At 38.2% G+C, this 19295-nt stretch overlaps 1 protein-coding gene across 2 annotated transcripts; it reads right to left on the bottom strand.

Annotated features, from left to right (window-relative positions):
• Positions 1-6661: 6661 nt before the first annotated feature.
• paqr4a (progestin and adipoQ receptor family member IVa) lies at positions 6662-16724 on the bottom strand. 2 transcript variants are annotated; one of them, XM_008416365.2, is made up of 4 exons: positions 15868-16724; positions 15545-15766; positions 9324-9542; positions 6662-7322 (listed from the first exon to the last, which is right to left on the bottom strand). In XM_008416365.2, the coding sequence occupies exons 2-4, from the start codon at positions 15708-15710 to the stop codon at positions 6889-6891; spliced, it is 819 nt and encodes a 272-aa protein (XP_008414587.1). In that variant the 5' UTR covers positions 15711-15766; positions 15868-16724; the 3' UTR covers positions 6662-6888. The 2 variants fall into 2 exon arrangements, with proteins under 2 accessions (XP_008414587.1, XP_008414586.1); XM_008416364.2 differs by having other exon boundaries at positions 15545-16724.
• Positions 16725-19295: the final 2571 nt, after the last annotated feature.

The raw sequence follows: 19295 nt of genomic DNA, 5'->3' as shown, positions 1-19295 counted from the left end.
CTTTGTTCAGCTGGTTTTAATGCTGTACAATGGCTGCTAGAAAAGACAAGTGTTTTGTTGTTTACTTACCAGCCGGAAACCACTTTCTGTATTCTTGTTGTTTGTGCAGGAGGCTCCACTTCTGCTTTTCAAAGATGGACGGTTGCATAATTGCTCATCCAGTTGCCAACATTTTCACGTGTGAGTGTAAATGCTGAACTTGGGGGCGTGGCCAGCAGCAAGACAAATAACTGCACCACCGTATTTCACAACAGCTTCGGTTTTCTCTAGACAATGTGCTTTGTTGTTAGTGTGCGGGGAAAAAAAACTTCCTGTTTTTTGTTGCCAAATTTTGATCTATAATTCAGCTTTGCTTTCATTACAACATAAAATGTCAGAAGATTTTATCCAGGACTGGAGGTTTTCTTAAGAAGAAACACTTTTTTGGTTTCTTAGCAGAGTTTGGTATTTTTACTACTCTGTACTTGATAAATGATAAAGTATCGCTACTCTGACTAGAGTAAAGATCTGAAAGTGACATCAGCTAATAAACAGTAAATCTACAGTAAACAAGTTAAGAAGTGTAATATTATATTTCCCCAAAAGTGGTAGGAATAATTTTAAATATTTGTGTAAAAAGAATAATACAAATGTAATTTTTTCCATGTTTAATTGTATTTAGTTTATGTTACTCAATATTATTAAAACATATATATTTTTACTGTTATTTATTTGCTCTTGGGGGCCCCCTGGTGGCGTGGCATCTTATTTTTTTTCTTCCTTTCTTAAAATCTTTATATATATAAACTAATACAAGTGTTAAAATTAAGAAATAAAATAAAATGTGATTTAAAAAAGACTCCAGTGTATTTCTTAAGGTATTTGTAGCACAGAGTGTTTTTGTTGATATAGTAAAGAAAGAAAAAAAAGTACAATAATTTAAATAATAAGACATTACATAATATAGAAATATGCACATAGTGGTGTGGTGTTATTAGAGCACAATGATATAATAACTCCACACCAGTCTGAAAATCTGCTGTATGAATGAACTTGATTAATTTATCTGAAACAAATCTAAAAATCCCAACGAGATGAAAGAAATTTTTAACTCAGACAAGTTTAAAAATATAGATTTAAGTTTATTGCACAATCGTTGCTGGAGACTGAGGAGTTTGAGAGCCTGTCTGTTACACAGGACGCTAACGCTGGACAGACATGAGGACAGCAGTGTCTAAAGCACACAGACCTAACGAGGCGCCGCGGGGTTCATCCCGTCAGCGCCACATCCGGGTATTTATGCAGGTTTCATGCTTGCACGGGTTCAGCTGGACAGTTCATACATGATCATGAAAGGTATGGAGAGCTAAATAAAACCCCCCGCTGCACCGCTGCCGGTATGACACAAGTGAATTCATTTCATTTGGCTGAGGTATGGCTTCAGGCGCGCCAGTGTCAGTGCACAGGAGGCTCCGCTAGGGGGAGCCAGAGAGGTGGGAAAATGCGGAGACGCTGCAGATGTGACAGTTATAACAGACAGACCCTCCCGGAAGCCCCCTTCGTCCTAAAACAAAGGGCTTCCCTCGCTGCACGCGCACAGGACTGTGCAAAAGTTTTAGACCGCCTTTCATTTATTTGATGATGCTTGCAAAAAATTTTCAAAGTGATTCTAAAATCAATTTTGGGGGAACAGTGGCGCTCCCATGAAATGTTCATAAGAGTGGCCTGTAAAAAAAATAAAAGAAATATAGCAAAATAACAATTATGAGGATAAAAGTCATATTAATTTTTTTTTAATGAATATTTTGAGAATAATCAAAATATTGTACTGTGACTTTATTCTTGTAATTTTATCATTTTTATTTTCTTAGCATGGCATCAATAGCCCACCATAATCATTATATAAATAAAACAAAAATTATATGTACAAATGGAAAACCAGATGATAAACAAATTTATATGCATATTGTTAATTTTATGAATGTATTATTAATTATGTTTTATATATGTCTTTATTGAACTGATGTTTTCTATGATTCGAACATGATTGTTATTTTTCAGGAGGGGGCCATGAGCCCCCTCATACCTCCACTTGGGGGCGCCACTGTTCATGATTCATTTAGATCCTCAAAGATTTTTTAGCAGATTTTTGCTGCTTATTTGCACTTTTTTTGTTGAATTTAAAGTGGATTCACAAAAACATCTCCCTCCTAAAGTTGAGTAAAAAAGCAGCTAAAGTCGTCACTTTGCAGCAACATCTCATGAAATAACTTTTGCACAGCTCTGCAGACCAGTGTCAAAGTTAGGATCCACAGAATTACAGATATAATAATAATCAGCTTTTAACAATACAGAGAATTCATTATAAACATGTTGTTAAACAGGCTATCCGGCACCTGTGTTGTTAAAAAAAACGTATTTTGTTAGTCATGTTTTACTTTTTTTCTCCATTTAACATTCAGACAAAATAAACAAACACAAGCCTTCCCACCAAAGGTTTTCCTTCTTCTTGTTACAAGGTTCACAGAGCGAGCAGACTGGACTAACGCTGGCGGGCGGAGCCCCGTTTCGGGTGGCGGCACCCTGATCGGCGCGTCCTTCGGCTGATAATGCATAGTTTGACCGGTGGAAGTCAGGAGGTGTCCACTAGCCCACCAGAGAGGTCATTAATGTCTTTCTTGAGTCTAAAAATGTGGTTACACTTTGAAAGCGGCTCTACATTTAGCATTGAAACAAATTTAAGGATCTTCTTTTCTGTTCTTTACATATATATGGACACAGCTAAGCGAAACGTTTTTGATATCTGAAGCACAGCAGTGAAGCCTCGTCTGCTTCTGGATTAACCCGCTTCCTTCCTGCACTGTTTGCTCGATTAATCTACATGTATTTACATCATCTTTTATGATCTTAAAATGTGTTTCCTTCCAATCCAGAGCCCTTTGGAGATTAGCGATCAGTGCAGTAACATCCAGGAGAGACTGAATTACGATGACTGGATGATTGGCTAACACTATGAGACATCAGTTTCTGTTTCAGAGCTACGTTCATGCAAAGTTTTAGTTTCATTCAATGGCCAAAATACATTAGTTTCTGCGTTTACATCGCAAACTCTACTTACAGCAGGTAATAACCACTATCAGGCTTGCAGTAGTAAAGTCTGGCTGAATTTTTCAGGGCGTAAAAGGAGCGGGTGGCGTCACGCTCTGAGGCTAGCGAGCGTGACGAATGACGGGGAAATCCTTCTCTCACCTCTGAGTCAGAGCCGACAGGGGAAGCAGGCGGCGTGCTGCACCCGACCCGGAGGGACCGAGGCGACGTCTGCCGCCTGCAGACAGACTTCAGGGGCAAAACGCAGCAGCACGGACATTTGGGATTAAACGGCTAAATGATTAAACCAAAAACTCAGGTTAGATTCTGACAGAGTATAAGGGATACGCTGAGAAAACAAAGGAATAAAATTACAAGAAGAAAGTTGTAACAATATGAGGATAAAGTCGTACGAGTAGAAACTCGTACAAGATTCAAGTTGAAATATTATGAGAACAAAATTGTACGAGAAAAAAGTCGTACGAGAATAAATTTATAATATTGCAAGAATAAAATCAAAATAATTCCAGAATAAAGTCGTATTATGAGAATAGCAATTTTTATTTCAATCGTATTCTCATAGCAGTATGACTTCATTCTTGTAAAAAAAAAAAAATTGTCTTGTAATTTTATTTCTTTTCTCTTAGCCTGGCACTAACAGCACCCCGTATAAAACCAGCGCTGCTGCAGGTTTTAAAAGAGCCGAGGGTGAGGAGGTTCATTCCTGTTTACAGCAGTTAGGCTGGAAGAATAGGCAAATTATAAACACATTAAAACAGAATAAAATTACAGTTTTTAGTTTTGAAAGAAAGCGCAAGTCATCATAAAACATATGGCTGGAGTGCATTTACATTAAAATATAAAGTGGTAATTATGTGCCTTTGTAGTGGAAGAAATTACATTAAAACTGAATGTAAACATGGACCAGCAGCAGGATATAAACAATTTTTATAAAATTAGCGACAGAAAATCAATAAATTTACTTTCACATAAATAAAATCCAAATAAAAACAGTTATAAATAAAAGAAATTCAGCACTTTTGGCAAATTATTAACTGCCATCTATTTCATTTAAGCCGTTTCTGTTGCCACATAAACGTCCAAATTTAAAAAGTAAACAGAGAATATAAAGTCATTTCAGACCAAAAACCTGAGGTTGTTACGCAACTGTGCAAAAATAAAAACAAAAAAAAGTGCAAACACCCCTGTACAACCACAAACTTCAAAGTGTTTTATTTGGGTTTTATTTGAGATACCAATTTTATAGAAATCTGAAAGGTGCGGCGTGCATTTATATTCAACCCTCTTTACTCAGATACCCCAAACGTTTGTTTTCATCTCCCATTAGTAAAACACAGTCCTCCTGTTTGTAAACTAATCTGAGGAAACTTCATAGAAAATTAGTGAATACATTTTATAAATACCTAAAATAAAGATTGGGCATTATTCGTCTAGAAGCAGTCAGGACGGGAATGGAGGAACTACAGAGAATCAATCTGTTGTGTTCATAGATCATAAAGTCTTTTTGGCCTCAAAACACACCTTCACCATTATAAAACACGGCGGAGGCAGCATGATGCTTTTCTTCAGGAGGGAGAGAGCAAAATGGGGTTAATACAAACACATGCCACAGGTTTTTATCCTGAATCATTTTGAAAATGACTCATTTTTTCTGGTTAATGATATAAAATCCCACTAAAACACATTGAAATCTGAGGTCGGGATGTGAGCAAATGTGAAACAAATTTGTAAACTCATAAATAATTCCTGAATTTAAATGGCACCGAGATACGGCACAAAAAAATCAGATATTGCAGCTGCGTGAATCAGGAATGAACTCCTCACCCGCGTTTCGTTTGGACGGAAACGAGCAGAAAACCAGGGAATAAACTGAGAAACTCCATATTTAGAGAGGGAATCCTGCGGCGACCCCATCATGAGCGCTTAGCACAAAAAAAAAAAAACCGTGAGGGAGTCCGACTGTGTGCTGCGATGCTGATGGGTCGAGATATGGATGTGCTGCATAGGTAGCAACAGTGACATCTGAGAGCAACCGACGGATATTTAAGATATCATCTCTGACTCCCTGAGTTCAGCTGGCTCCCACATCTTCTTCAAATTAAACAAAATTGGTATCAAACGTTTGTGCCGCAAAATCTTTGTTTGTGGCGCTATCATTTTAAATTTAGTAATGTTTCCAGAGGTCATTAAAAGTCAACCAACCAGACCATATCTACAAAATCAAGCAAATTTGGTATTAAACAACTTTTTTCTTCTTGATTTTAGAAATTATAGCAGCACAAACAAAGATTTTTGCTGCACAAACAGCAAGTTGATTAAAACCGCATTTTGTTGAATTTTGTTGTTAATTTGGACTGACTGGTTGACCTTTGATGACAAGTCAATATCTTAAAAACTATAGCAGCACAAATAAAAGAAATGCTGCACAAGTGTAGAACAGATGATTGACACCAAAATAATAAAAAAGGGGATTTTTGTGCCGCTACCATTTTAAAGTTATTAGTAAATGTTAGTAAATGTTTCCAGAGGTCAAAGGTCAACCAGTAAATCCATATTTACTAAATCAAACATATTCTGAGTCAATCAGCGGCACTACAAATATTTTAGCAGCACAACTTTTGTTTAAATCTTAGAAATTATAGAAGCACAAAAAAAACTTGCTGCACAAATATATAAAATTGTATTGACACCAAAATAATCAAACAAAATATGGCGTCAATCAACTGTGCTACGTTTGTGCTGCAAAAAGTTTTGTTTGTGCCGCTATTATTTTATACATATTGATGTTTCCAGAGGACATCAAAGGTCCATATTTACAAAATCAAACAAATTTTAGCTGCACAAGCAACTTTTTTTAAATCTTAGAAATCGTACCGGCACAAACAGAAAATGTTGCTGCACAAACATAGCACAATTAACTGACACCAAATTTGGACAGGTTGGTTGACCTTTCATGGCCTCCAGAAACATTTATTAATATCTTTAAAGTTTAAAACAATAGCGGCACAAACAAAATGTTTTGCTGCACAAATGTTTGAAACCAACTTCGTTTAGATTGAAGAAGTCAGGCGGCGGGCAACTTCACTCAGATTCACCTACTTTTTGACTGTGCAAAAGTTTTAAACCATCCCTCATTTCTTTAAATGTGACTCCAAATAGTCAGATTTTCCTTTTCATCTTTTGAAGCACAAATGTCAAACTCATTTCAACGAATCACGAATGTCTTCAAAGGACCAGCTAGGCCAAAAAACCATCAACAAACTACTAAAATATTACTAAATAACTCTCTGCATTCAATATAAACTTTGTAAAGTTAAATAATCTTGATATCTTTTGACATATTTATAATTTGGTAGCATACAGATAAAAACCGCCGTGATTTAATTGATAAAAATAATATTTAGGCCACATGGAAAGATATGACGGGCCGGATTTGGCCCCCGGCCCTTGGGTTTGACGCACGTGCTTTAAAGATCAACAGTAATGAGAAAAAGCAGCAAAAATCTGGAGAAAAAAGACTCATCTGTCTGCTTGGAATCAAAATACAGATAAATGAGGGACAACAAGACTTGTGCACAGTAGTGTTGATGTTCATTTTACTGTTTAAATGTTTCCACTTCTCTGTGTCTTAAGTGTTTGTGTGGTTTTGTCCACATTTCTGTGCGTCTTACTTCTCTCTGCCTCCGCAGAAATGTCTAGGATGGATGAAGATATAAACATTCTGAGTTTAACACATGCAGAGACGCTCAGCCCCCCTCAGAGGTCCTTTCACTTCCTGTCCCAGAGGACGGGGGGCTGGGGTCAGTCGGAGGGACAGATGTAGCTGTTGATCCACAGCAGGTCGTCCAGGACGCCCCAGTGCAGGTAAAGGATGGAGCCCACCACCAGTACGTGCATGATCTGGTGGCTGTTGCACCAGTAGTCGAAGAGGCCCGGCCGGAAGCGCTCCGGGATGCGTGTGATGTTGATGACCCCGCCCAGCACGGCCAACGCGTCCATCATGAGGAAGTGGCGTAGCGAGGTGGGGCTGCCGCCACCCACGCCCACGCCGCGCAGCAAGAAGAAGGAGAAGCGGAACACGGCCTGCCAGGCGAAGGAGCGCAGCCGGCGCACGCTGCTGCGGGCCGTGACTGCGCAATAGATGGCGTGTGTGGACAGCAGGATGTAGACGAGCAGCGACACGGTGCGGATGAAGGGGTAGCACCACAGCGTGATGTAGACGATAGGGAGCGCCCCTGAGGAGGGAAGACCAACAGGGTCAGAAAGGTGTCAAAGGAACTAGTTACATTTACATGAGTAACTTTTTGGAGTATTTTTACTTCACTGTACTTTTTACTTGTACTTTATTGCGACTCAAACGTGAGTAAAATTTCTGGACACTCTGCCTACTGATAGTAACTTCACTGAATGATGAATAAGCTTGTTGTATTGAACAGTTTAAGATCAGATTATGGTCTAATCAAATCATGTTCATTACATTTCTTTGCACAAAACCGTTCTCTGATAATTTGATTTAGGCTTAATTTCAAACCTAAATCTTGAAATTAAGCCTTTAGTTATACTAACTAATCTTAGTATAATGATACTAAGATTAGTTATCATTAGTATAATGATTTATGGCTCATTCTGACGCCATAAATCAGAATGAGCTGATTTATGGCGTCATGTCACTTTAAATCCAAATAAGACGCTGCTGGCCTCGACGCCCCTAACTCAACGTTTACACTTGCACATGAAAATAGCTGCAATTACACAGCTCTGAAAAGCAGAAGTGGAGCCTCCTGTACAACCAACAAGAACGTGGAAAGTGGTTTCTGGATGGTAAATCAACAACAAAACACTTGTCTTTTCCAGCAGCCATTGTGCAGCGCATAGAGCAGTAAAACCAGCTTGGGTTGCTAGGTAATGACACAGTACTCATTGAATGAATGTGACTCAACAAACGGGAGGTTATTGAAACGGCTCATTTTCCAGACACCAAAAACCAAGAAGTTATTGTCAAAAACAACACTTGAGAACCCAATAGAAGAAGAAAAATATGGCAAGTGTGAATTTTGCATTAAAAAAATCCCTTTTTAGGTATATTTGGTTTTTAAACCATTAAAATAGGCTCTAAAAAAATAAGTGTTTTTAGAGGGTGTCTGTAGTATTTGGATTTTAGCTATTCACGGACGGCTGTGTTCCTGAGAAAACCCGGGTTCACGGTACCCTCCACGTATTTTAGAATCTCAGCCATCTACCAGTGAAGTCAGCAGTGATATCCAGCAAAGTAAAGGTCACTGGATTCAATAAATATTTTACAAACTATAGATCCTCGAGTGTGAAGCAGCGGGAAATAAAGCATCTTGTAATTGATTTAAGTTCAGTGTAAACATGGAGAAACAGTAAGAACAGTTGTATTTTTTTAAAGACACTTTCACACAAGCACTCTAGACAAACTATAACTCATTGGTCTGGAAAGTCAGGTTCATTTGGAGGGTGTGAATACTTTGTTTTGTTTTTTTGTTTGTTTTTTTGCCATTTTCTCCACTGTTTGTTCAATAAAAGCATCAATAGATTTAAATACGAATGGGAATGTTTCTCAAGAGCAGCATTTGTGTTTGTGGGGCTATAATCGCTGTGACACACAGTCCCAGCCATACGGTTACCTAAAAAAGAAGTAATAATTCTTCACTTTTATCATCCCAACAGTACCACAAAATATTGTGACAAAACTCTAAGTCAGTGTAACTGTAAGCTCTGTCCATTTACCACTTAAAAACTAAGATCTATTTATCCAGTCTTACAATTTAATTAGAAAAAATGCAGTTAAGTACTTTTGTTTTACTGTCATTGAGTTCAAACGTGGTCCACGTTTTATATCTGTGCTCAGCAATTTTAAACAATAAAGCTGTCGGATGTAAATTATTAATGCATTGGAATCGGTACATGTAAAGCAGAGGAATCGATTCCCATTGTCCGGCGTGTACAAATGCATAAAAAAATACATTAATAATAAAGCTCCACTCAGTTTTATCACAACATGATAATACAGAGGTCACTAATCATCGAAGACGTTGGCTACTTGCTTCTACAAGCACCGCTGAATGCAGTGAAATCAATACAGCTACACCTCCAGGCAAACAGCAGCATGGTAAGTCACCAGGAGTCAATACAGCAACATTAAACCCTGAGAGCAAACACAGCAGCAATAAAAGAACGGCCGCTGATGAAACGACTGGGTGGAGGCGGCTTACCCAGCGTGTTGATCATGCAGATTCCACAGACGTCCAGCTTCAGCAGGGTGTGGTAGACGGGCTCCCCGCCCTCGTGGTTCATGAACAGGTGGTAGACCACGGAGCCCAGCTGGGGCGACAGGCAGGCCAGGAAGTGCACCACGCCCAGCCAGGTGACGCTGATCTGAGACCAGGGGATGTTGAGCGGGAGCAGCACCAGGAAGCAAACCAAAGGGATGCCTGGAACATAAAGGTTAAAAAACAGCTCAGATTAATACGTTTGTAGCAAGGGCTGAAAACGATTAATCAGATTCATCGATTTTTTTTTAAATAACAGTCAACTAATTTAGCACTTGATTAATCGCTAACTGAAGTATATAGATCAGTGATGCCCAGGCTACGGCACGCGGGCCAGATCCGGCCCGCCGCCACATTTGGTCCAGCCCCCCGAACAATACCAGAGAGCATTCAGATTTTTTTCATATATTGTATTTTCCAGTTTATATGTGGATTTTTCTTCAACCACCAGGGGGCTCTGTAGCAGGAGGTGTGTCCTGTAAACTGTGGGTGTTCTGTTTTGCATGGCGCATTGCTGCCATCTGTTGGACTTTTAGGGAACTGCTTGACTTTTATGTTATTTAATCAGTAYGGTTGTTTGCTAGCGGTAGAGCAGATGAACACACGTGTTTGTTATGAACGCCGCATTCCAGGTTTCCCTCAATGAAATATATACTAGTCGGTCCCAGTGACCGTTTCACTAACGGTTTTTGCCCATGTGCTTTCTGGGTAAAAATCAATCGAGAACTCCCCCTCCCCCCCCGTCAACAATTTCCGGCAGCGCAGGTGATAAACGTGTCACACTTTTTCTGTTACAAACTGACTCCGGTCCTCCACCAGAGAAGGGAAAAGTTATGTGGCCCTCACAGGAAAACGTTTGGGGACCCCTGATATAGATGTTTAAAATACTATTTGTTGGAAGAACAACACACCCAAAAATGTATACAAAATAAGATGAAAAAAACCCACCTTTTGTAAAAAGGAAATCTCTTATTAAACACCTTCAGCGATGCGTTTATGCAAAAATGTATCAATTAGTGTACGAATAACCATGAATGCTTTGGCAATTAAATGTTTATTATTTAAAATAAGAAATTGCATGAATTATTTGTTTAGTTGAAACATCAACAAACTTATCAGGAAGTAGTGCTACAACTATTATTTAGTAATCGATTAATCTGCAGATTATACTGAGGATTTATTGGTTAATCAGTGTTTTAAAAATTGCCATTCATTTAACCACTTAAGCCTTTTAAACAATATTAGATATACATTAACAGACAAAAGTAAACAAATAATTAAGTTTCTCTTTTAATTAAGAAAATAAACATTTCATAACATTCCTATAGTAACTCTGAAATGGGTGAAGCTAAAACTGTAAATTTAGGCTAATCATATTTACAGACGAAGATGTTTTAATCTTAAATGTAAGAGGTTTTTTTTATAAATTTTTTTTGCTTAATTACTGCTTTAAATATGTTTTTTTTAGACTGAATACTTCAGTTAACGATTAATCTGTTACTAAATTAGTTGCCTATTGTTTCAATGAACGATTAATCCAATTAATTGTTTCAACCGTACTTAAAAAAGTACAGTTCTCAAGCTGTGTGTTTTACAAATGAGGTGAAAAGCAGTGGAGGACTGGCACCAGAAGAATCCACTCAAAAACAATAAAATAAAAAATAACACAGCAGCTCTGACAAAACCAAATTAAGGTGTCATGTTTGCTGTGATGGATTATCTGGCTCAGGACTTTGGGTTGCTGTTTCTGGAAGCAAACAGGAACGATTCAGGATCTGCTGAGCGAATGCACACAGCAGCAAGAAGAGCCGGAGAGAGAAACGTACTTATTGGTGCTCCGTCCTGAGGGAGAAACAATGAGAGCTCATTCCAACGCAGCCAAAGGCGATTCGGCTACTTACACAGGTTGGCAGAAAAAAAACCCCCCTGAAACATGGACTACAATACAAATATATATCACAACTGCAACCGGATTCTCAGAGGACATTTAAGCAATTTCTGACATATTTTGGGTGAATTTGAAATGAAAACTTTGTGAGAAAACAAATGTACAACCTACAGAGAAGTACTGATACGTATAACAATCAGAATCTGCTATTTATTTTATTGAGATTTTTTGTGATAAGTCAACAAAAAGTGTTGTTGGTTCTTCTACGTAATGTCTCAAAAGCAAAAAAATTGGATGGAATTATGTCTAGACTTTGACTAGGCCATTCTCCTCTAATTAACCCCTCCAATTGTAGCTTTGGCTTCATGCTTAAGGTCCAGAACGAAGTATTTCTCAGTCTCTAACAGGTTTTCTACCAGTTTCTCACAGCATGATGCTGCCACTACCATCTTTCACCATTCCACAGACTTACCGACGTTTAGTGGTGTAACCACTTCTGTTAATCCACTAATGAATTCACAGCAGAGTTAATTTTTCAGCATTTTCGCTTTGAAACCATTTAGCACACTTAGCTTCCATAGCACTAAATTACTTTGTAAACTTTCAGTAAAATAAAGTTTGACATCTGTGTTGACGTTTTGGTTGTCGACTGATGAGAATTCTTCAAGTACCCAGATGTCTATATTCATGCTCTTATTTTGAAGCCTGTTTACGCAGCAATTCCATTTCCTGTACAGAAGTTTGCTTTTTTTACAAAACTTTACTGAACAAGTGGCAAGAATAGAAGGAATTAACAAATGAGGTGTAGATATATAGGAAAATATAGAACGTACTGTATGCCACTGACACTTGGTGGGTGTGAACATGGTTGAAATTAGCACTTTAGCGTTAGCTCCCACTAACTTTCTATGCTGGTACAGCACTTTAGCCTTAGCAGAACTAATGTTTATAATTAGTGCTTTAGAGTTACCACCACTGCTGACATTAAATTAGACACAGATGGACTCTATTAAATTCTAATGAACATTTAACAGTGGAACTGGAAGACATTTTAAACATCCAAAACAAATGAACACAAACAACAGAAACAAATAAAATGAACTATGAAGTCGTTGTAACTAAAATTGTCCTTCAGAAAATTGCTAGTTGAGACAAAAGAACCATATTAAAGACTTTTGTCGTCCAGTTTTTCATTGCTTATTGTGACAGGCCCAAAATCTCTGAGAAATCCACCGAAGCCTGTGGCTGTCATGTGACTAAATGTAAATAAAGTGGTTTGAATAGCTTTGCAAGGCAGAGTCCCACCTGCTTCTCTCTGTTTGTGCTCACTCTGCCCTTTTCAAAGTCGAGGCATTCGTCCTGAGCAGGTGATACAGTGAACGCCGGCCACTGTAACATCTATTTTAGGTGCGTTATCTCCTCCCCTCCCCCTCCACTTCGCCGGAGCAACCGAACTCAGGCGTGGACGGCGCGGGGAGGAACTCCTCTGAACGCCTGCAGCATGAAACGTGTCTGCGACCCGAGCCGAGGGCAGGAGGTTTCCAGTTCGCATGCAAAGCAGCTAGTTAGAAACCTCCAGGCCGTGAATGTTCTGTGATTACTGCGGATGAGGCGTCTCTTTGTGATCCAGCCGCCGTTTAATCTGTGACGCCGGAGCGCCACGAGCTGATGACCTTCAGAGTCAGGAAGCTGGTTCAGTTTAAGCCGGCGAGCGCGGAGATGATGAGCTGACGAAAAAAACGACAAGAGACGCTGCTTAAGAGCCGCGTTATTGGCTCCTTATGGCGCGACACTGAGAACTATAAACAGATGGACAAAAAGATGAGACACGGCTGCAGAGATTAGCACATTACTGAAATTAAACTAAAAAAAGAAAAGCATATTGTGTAACTGTGACATTTATACTGCAAAAGCAACATATTACCAAGTATTTTGGGTTCAGTTTCTAGTGCAAATATCTTAATACGCTTGAAATAAGATAAAACTACCTTACAAGTAATTTCTCAGCAAGATATAGTGGTTTGTTTTAAGTCAATAATTCCTTAATATTGAGTAAAAAGTACATGTTGCATTGGCAGATTATTTTACTAAAAACATGGGAAAATGTCTTGTTATAAATGAATTAATCTACCAATGGAACAAGAGCTTTTTCATCAATATTAAGAAATTAATAAATACTTAAAACAAGCTCTTATTTCTTGCTGAAAAGTTACTTTTAAGTTAGTACAACTGAAACAAGACAAAACTAAGATTTTTGCACTAGAAAGCAGACAAAATACACTTGGTAAGATTTTGTTTTTGCAGTGTTTGACCTTATGTAAAAATCCACTCCAGGTAATTTTCACAAACTGCTTCGTTTCAACAGCAAGTTAAACTTTTTTTTTATAACAAACAGATAAAAAAAAAAGTACTTTCCTCTTATTATAAAAGCCAAGAAATAAATCTGTATGTTCACTCAATAATATTATACTGCAACAAGATGCATTTAACTGCAACTAAATAATATGATAAATAATATTACAGGAGAACCGTGTTGTGCGTTTGCAGGACTAATTTAGAAACACATTTTGAAATATACATTAAACTTTATCAAGAAATAAATTTGATCCTTTAATTTAGTTATTATTTATCCTTTTGTTGCACTTAAATGTTTATGTAGCTGTATTTATTGTAATTCTTATTTTGTTATCTGTTAGTATGAGTTACTGAAAAGGCTTAAGTTTTCTATAACTAAACATGTGTTGAGCCATTGGTTTTTATATTTACTCTTAAGTTCAATGGTTTTAGTCTTTGTTAGGCTAAGTCTGCAACAATCTAATTATCAAATAATCCTTAATCCTATCAACTTTATATAGTCTACATGTAAAATAATATGTGTAAAAGTAAAATCCCTGCAGTAAAAAAGGTACTAAAATGTCGTCAATTCACTGCATGAAATAGCTTCAGTTTGTCGCTTCAAAGCAAATCTAAGACAGTAAAATGGTTGCATGCATGGCGGCGTCTTCATAACGACATTAAATATTCATGGCGCCGCCATCGAACAAGGTGGGGAATTTTTGCAACATGTCACTGTACGTTGACTACATTTGCATATTTGCTCTGCTGCCGTAGTACAAACAAAAACACAACACCAGCAGACGGAGCAAAATCATACGGAAGACAATTAGGGCCACAAATAAAAAAAGAATTACCATCTTTTTTAAAGAAAAGAACATATGGGAATTAAAGATGGGAGATTAAAGCCTCAGATTAAATTCAGAGACTGTAATCTCTGAATTCTGACATTTCTTCTCAGAATTTTTATTTCTCAGAATTTGGACTTTCATATCAAAATTTAGCTTTTTTTCCATCAGAATTCCGACGTTTGTGTCAGAATTTGATCCCAGAATTCATACCTTTTTTTCAGAATCCTAACATAAGACTTTATTCTTATAATTTGTACAAATTTTTCCCAGAATTTGGACTTTCATCTCAGAATTCTGACAATTTTTCTCACAAGTCAAACTTTTTTTGTTCTCAGAATTCAGACTTTTTTTCCCCACCCCTCAGGATTTAGGTCAGAATTTGGACTTTAATTTCAGAACTCTGGCTTTAATTTCAGAATTAAGACCCATTTCTTAGAATTCGAGGCATGATGTCAGAAATCGGACTTTGGTCCAAAAATTTTGACTTTATTCTCTGAATTCAGAACTTAATCTCAAAGGTTGGTCTTTGTTTTCTCAAGATTTGGGTCAGAATTTGGACTTTAATCCCAGAATTCTGACTTCAATTTCAGAATTAAGACCAATTGTTTTCAGATTTCAGTGTTTTTTCCCCTCAAAATTCAGATATTAATGTCAGAAAATCACCTCAATCTCAGAATTAAAACYCCCCCCCCCCCCAGAATTCTGACATCAAGGTTAAGATTTGAACTTTAACCTCAGAATTGGGAATGTTTTGGTCATAATTCTGGCTAATTTTCTCAGAATTCAGACGTTAATGTCAGAATTTTGACTTTATTCTTAGAATTCAGACTTGTGTTCAGAGAAAATAAGTCTAAATTATTTTTCCTTTCCATTTCTTCAACCCTCTTCCATGAAATCATCTCTATAGCAGGCTTCTTCCACAATTGTATGTAATTATTGTGAGTTAAATGCTCCCCTGAGACTTTTTCCTGGAGCTCTCTGTGGCCCTGCAGGTCCATTTTTCAACCAGAGGGTTTATCCTCAACCTCACCTGTACTAACGCACATCATGCGGATTCATTTTGTATTTTTATTCATCTTTTTTGTACTCACCGTGTGTGTAAATGTTCCCAAGTTCATTGTGGAGGTAAAACAGGCTCCTGATGCAGTCCTGCACGGAGGAGATGGGCCGGTATCCAGTCAGGACGTATTTATTGAACTGGAGATGTGGCGGGGAGCTGGCCCAGTCCAGCAGCCTCGGTCCGTTTAAAAAAGCCATAGCGAACAGAACCGTCAAAAGGACGCCGCCGAACAGATAAAACACAGACTGCACCCCTATGTACACGTTCAGCAGGATTATTGCGACCAAAACCTTATGAGATATCATTGGTGTCTATTTTTTTGTTTTTGTTTTGTGTGTGTGTGTGAGAGCTCACGTCAAGTCTCTAAGCGCTACCCGGCAACGGCGCGTCCGTCTCGGCGCTGTTTGTTCTGAACCCCCGCTGTCCGTGCGAGTGTCATCCGCAGGGATGGAGGCGGACACGGCCAGTCATACGCATGATGGTGTACGCTCCGGACGGTCATTACATTATTCGGCATTGATGAAATGTGTGCGCGGCGCCTAGAAGCGCATAGGACGGGACGTTTCCTGTCATCTTAAAGCCGCTTCTCGGGGATTTACTCAACGCTCCGGTGCGGCAGGGCGGGCTGGAAGGATTCTCGGGCGGTGATGCTGCGAGAGCCGCAGGTCCATCCGACTCCAGAGGATGCTACTAGCTTGACTCCAGCGGTCAGATTTACTCACGTTAGAGCGCTAGGTCAAACGAGGGGAATTAACTCGGTCGGCTGTCTTTCGCTGAGCTTTTAAAAAACAGAGAAGCTCCGTGATTTTCCAGCGGAGATTTTGAAGGACTACGGGCTAGCAAGCCGGGCAGGCGGCTACCAACGTCCGGTGACAGGGGGTGAGGAAGCTGGTGTCTGAGCCGGCCTTTTCCGCATTCTCAAGGCTCGGTGAATCATTTTAATTTTCCCCATATTATTTCTGATCCAGTTGTCTCCTAGCATTGATTCCGGCGGACGGCATTCCTTAAAAAGCGGCTCCCTCTCTGTCGGCCTTAGATCCGCTGCATCGCCTCCAACAGTCAAGCTAGCTCACCGTGAGCAACACTTCCGGCTGTTTCTTTTCAAAATAAAGCACTCGCTGTAGAACATGCCAGAAAGGAACATTTCGTGCAGCTTAATTCTTTCACGGCACCTTCAGTCTCTATGTCTGCAGCAGGAACCCAGAAAGCAGGAAAATAACGATCTTACATGAAGTGCAGAGTTGGGTAGTAACTAGTTACATAAAGTTACATTTACTTGAGTAACCTTTTGGAAAAAATTACTTTTACGAGTTTTTTTCACTACGCTTTACTCTTTACTTTTACTTGAGTAATTTTATTATGAAGTATCGCTACTTTTACTTGTGTAAAATTTCTGTGTACTCTCCCAACTCTGAGTAACTTCACTGAATGAAGAACGATACGTTTTTAACCAAAAATTTACTGGATACACACGCAATTTTATTTTGAAATAAATTGATTTGGAAAAATGCTTCTTTTGCCTGATTCTGGTATTTTGTAATTAAATAGTTTACTTAAATTTAGGTCTATACCTAAATTTCAGATATTTTATTTTGGTCTGTCTGATGATGGTATTTATAAATGTATAAATTATTGGTAATTTGATCAGTTACTCAGTACTTAATAAGGCCACTCTTACTTGAGTAACTGGATGGTTAACAACAATTTCCATTTTAAAAAGTAATTTCACACACATACACTTATCAGATAACCCAGTACTACAGTAATAAGGTGCAGTCCATTAGGTTGTTTAATGGACTAATTGAACAAAAAACATTTATATTACCATCCCAAAAATTTCTAAGTACTGTTCTATAAATAGATAGAAGTCAGGATCGACTATCTGTTGTCTCAGAAAAAACACATTCTGTAAAGACAAAATAAAGGGAATATTTTCTTTAAATCAAGAAAATAAATTATGTTTTTTTTATTGTAATAACATGATTTAAAAGTCAATTTAAAAAGGTTAGCTTTTCCAATAAAATTAGCTTGAGGATTGTCGGCTACCAAGTCCAAAAACTGTGTGAATTTATTAATGATATGAAGATATTTTTAAACCAAAGCCATTACAGCTGGAAATTACTTTACAAGTTACTGATCAAGCCCAAAATCTCTGTATAGACTCAGATTGGACCTCCAGAGACACATTAAGACAGTTACAAAGTTGGCCTTCTATCACCTGAAGAATACTTTGAGAATCTTGAGAAACTCATGAGTTTGTCTCATTTATTACTGCGGCAGTGACCTCACAGGTCGTTTTTGCTGTTAGTTTTTAAATCACATCTGCTGCTGTTCTATCAATCTTCCAGATCACTCAGGTCTTCTGGTTCTGGTCAACTCTGCATCCCCAGAACCAGAACCAAACATTCAGCTTTTGTGCACCACAAATCTGGAACAAATGTCCAGAAAACTGCAAAAATGCTGAAACACTGAGTTAAAACTCATCTGTTTAGAGCTGCCTTTGATTAATAATAACTGTAACAGCTTTAATTGTTGTCTATAATCCAACATTTCTTTGCTTTATTTTACCACTACAATCTACTTTTTAATGTTTTCATCATGTAAAGCACTTTGAATCGTTTTGTTGCTTTTCTGTGCAATTACCATGTAACCATATAATGCCAAGTATATTATAATAATAATTCATGAACTCATTTTGAACACTTTCTAAAACACAAACATTTTGTTTAAAAGTGAAAAATCATTCCCAAGATGTGGGGTATTTTTTAATAGAAAGATTTTAATAATAATGTACTGAACTTCAGTTTGTGAGTAAAGTCTAGAAGCAGCAGGTTATGGCCTGTAATTCTCTGAAAAGACGTTGTTGAAGATTTGGGTGAATCAGACCCCACTCCCACTCTCCCCTCCGTCTGTTTTCTGAACCAGATGACTGGTGATTCTGTGAAACAGAAAATAACAGATCTCCCACTGGACAAAGCAAACGTGGCACATTAATCAGATGTGGTTCTGCTTTTACTCTGACTTGGGTTTCTGTAGAAACGGATTAATTTCAAATAGAGAAAACGATGAATAGATTTAAAGTATTATTTTCATTTTACCTCCACGTTTCTTCTGACTGGAGTGTCGTCATTTAGAAACTTGAGTCAGAGTGAGAATATGTGAAAGTTTAGGAGGATGGAAAAAAGGTCATCCAACCCACCAACAATAAATTAGAAAAAAAACAGTGGAAATGTAAAAAAAAGTATGACATTTATGTAGCAACAGGAGTCTTTAGCATTATCAAATATCTTGCAACTGCAAAAATAAACAATCATTTGATATTATTGCATATCTGTTTGCATAAACATTCGCTGGTGAATATTAATTACTGAGCAATTAACAAGTTTTTCAGTTTTTCACACCGTAGGACCAGTGGTGGTGTACCTGCTATGCCCCAGTTCTCCATGTGGTTTAACACAATGCAGATAAATGTCTTTCAGTATCTCTCTTTTGCCACCAAAACCCACACAACAAAAAGCAGGTGAGAAAAATAATGATTTGAATTCACATGCATGAACAGATAAAAGGACCAAGAGGAAGATGAACCTCTTTTTTTTTGGCTCTGTTGGTCTTTATTTGAGACTGGTCAGACAGGAAAGTGGTGATGGGAGAGAGAGAGAGAGAGAGAGAGAGAGAGAGAGTGAAAGAGTTCAGCAAAAGGTCTGCAGAGCGAGATCGAACCCAAGATGGCCGAGTCCAAGACTGAGGCCTCTGGATCTGGGTCACACATTAGAACTACTGCA

This window comes from Poecilia reticulata, linkage group LG8, assembly GCF_000633615.1.
Source record: "Poecilia reticulata strain Guanapo linkage group LG8, Guppy_female_1.0+MT, whole genome shotgun sequence".
Taxonomy (NCBI): Eukaryota; Metazoa; Chordata; class Actinopteri; order Cyprinodontiformes; family Poeciliidae; genus Poecilia; species Poecilia reticulata.
Note: the sequence above shows the minus strand (reverse complement) of the source record. Positions and strands in the feature narration are given on the sequence as shown.

What these genes read in the sequence shown, in the direction of transcription:
- paqr4a (XM_008416364.2), bottom strand. Translation starts at nt 15,818, where the DNA reads ATGATATCTCATAAGGTTTTGGTCGCAATAATCCTGCTGAACGTGTAC. An exon ending in TGGGAACATTTACACACACG is followed by an intron (nt 9,543 to 15,544) that starts GTGAGTACAAAA and finishes TTTATGTTCCAG; the next exon opens with GCATCCCTTTGGTTTGCTTC. An exon ending in CTGCATGATCAACACGCTGG is followed by an intron (nt 7,323 to 9,323) that starts GTAAGCCGCCTC and finishes TTCCCTCCTCAG; the next exon opens with GGGCGCTCCCTATCGTCTAC.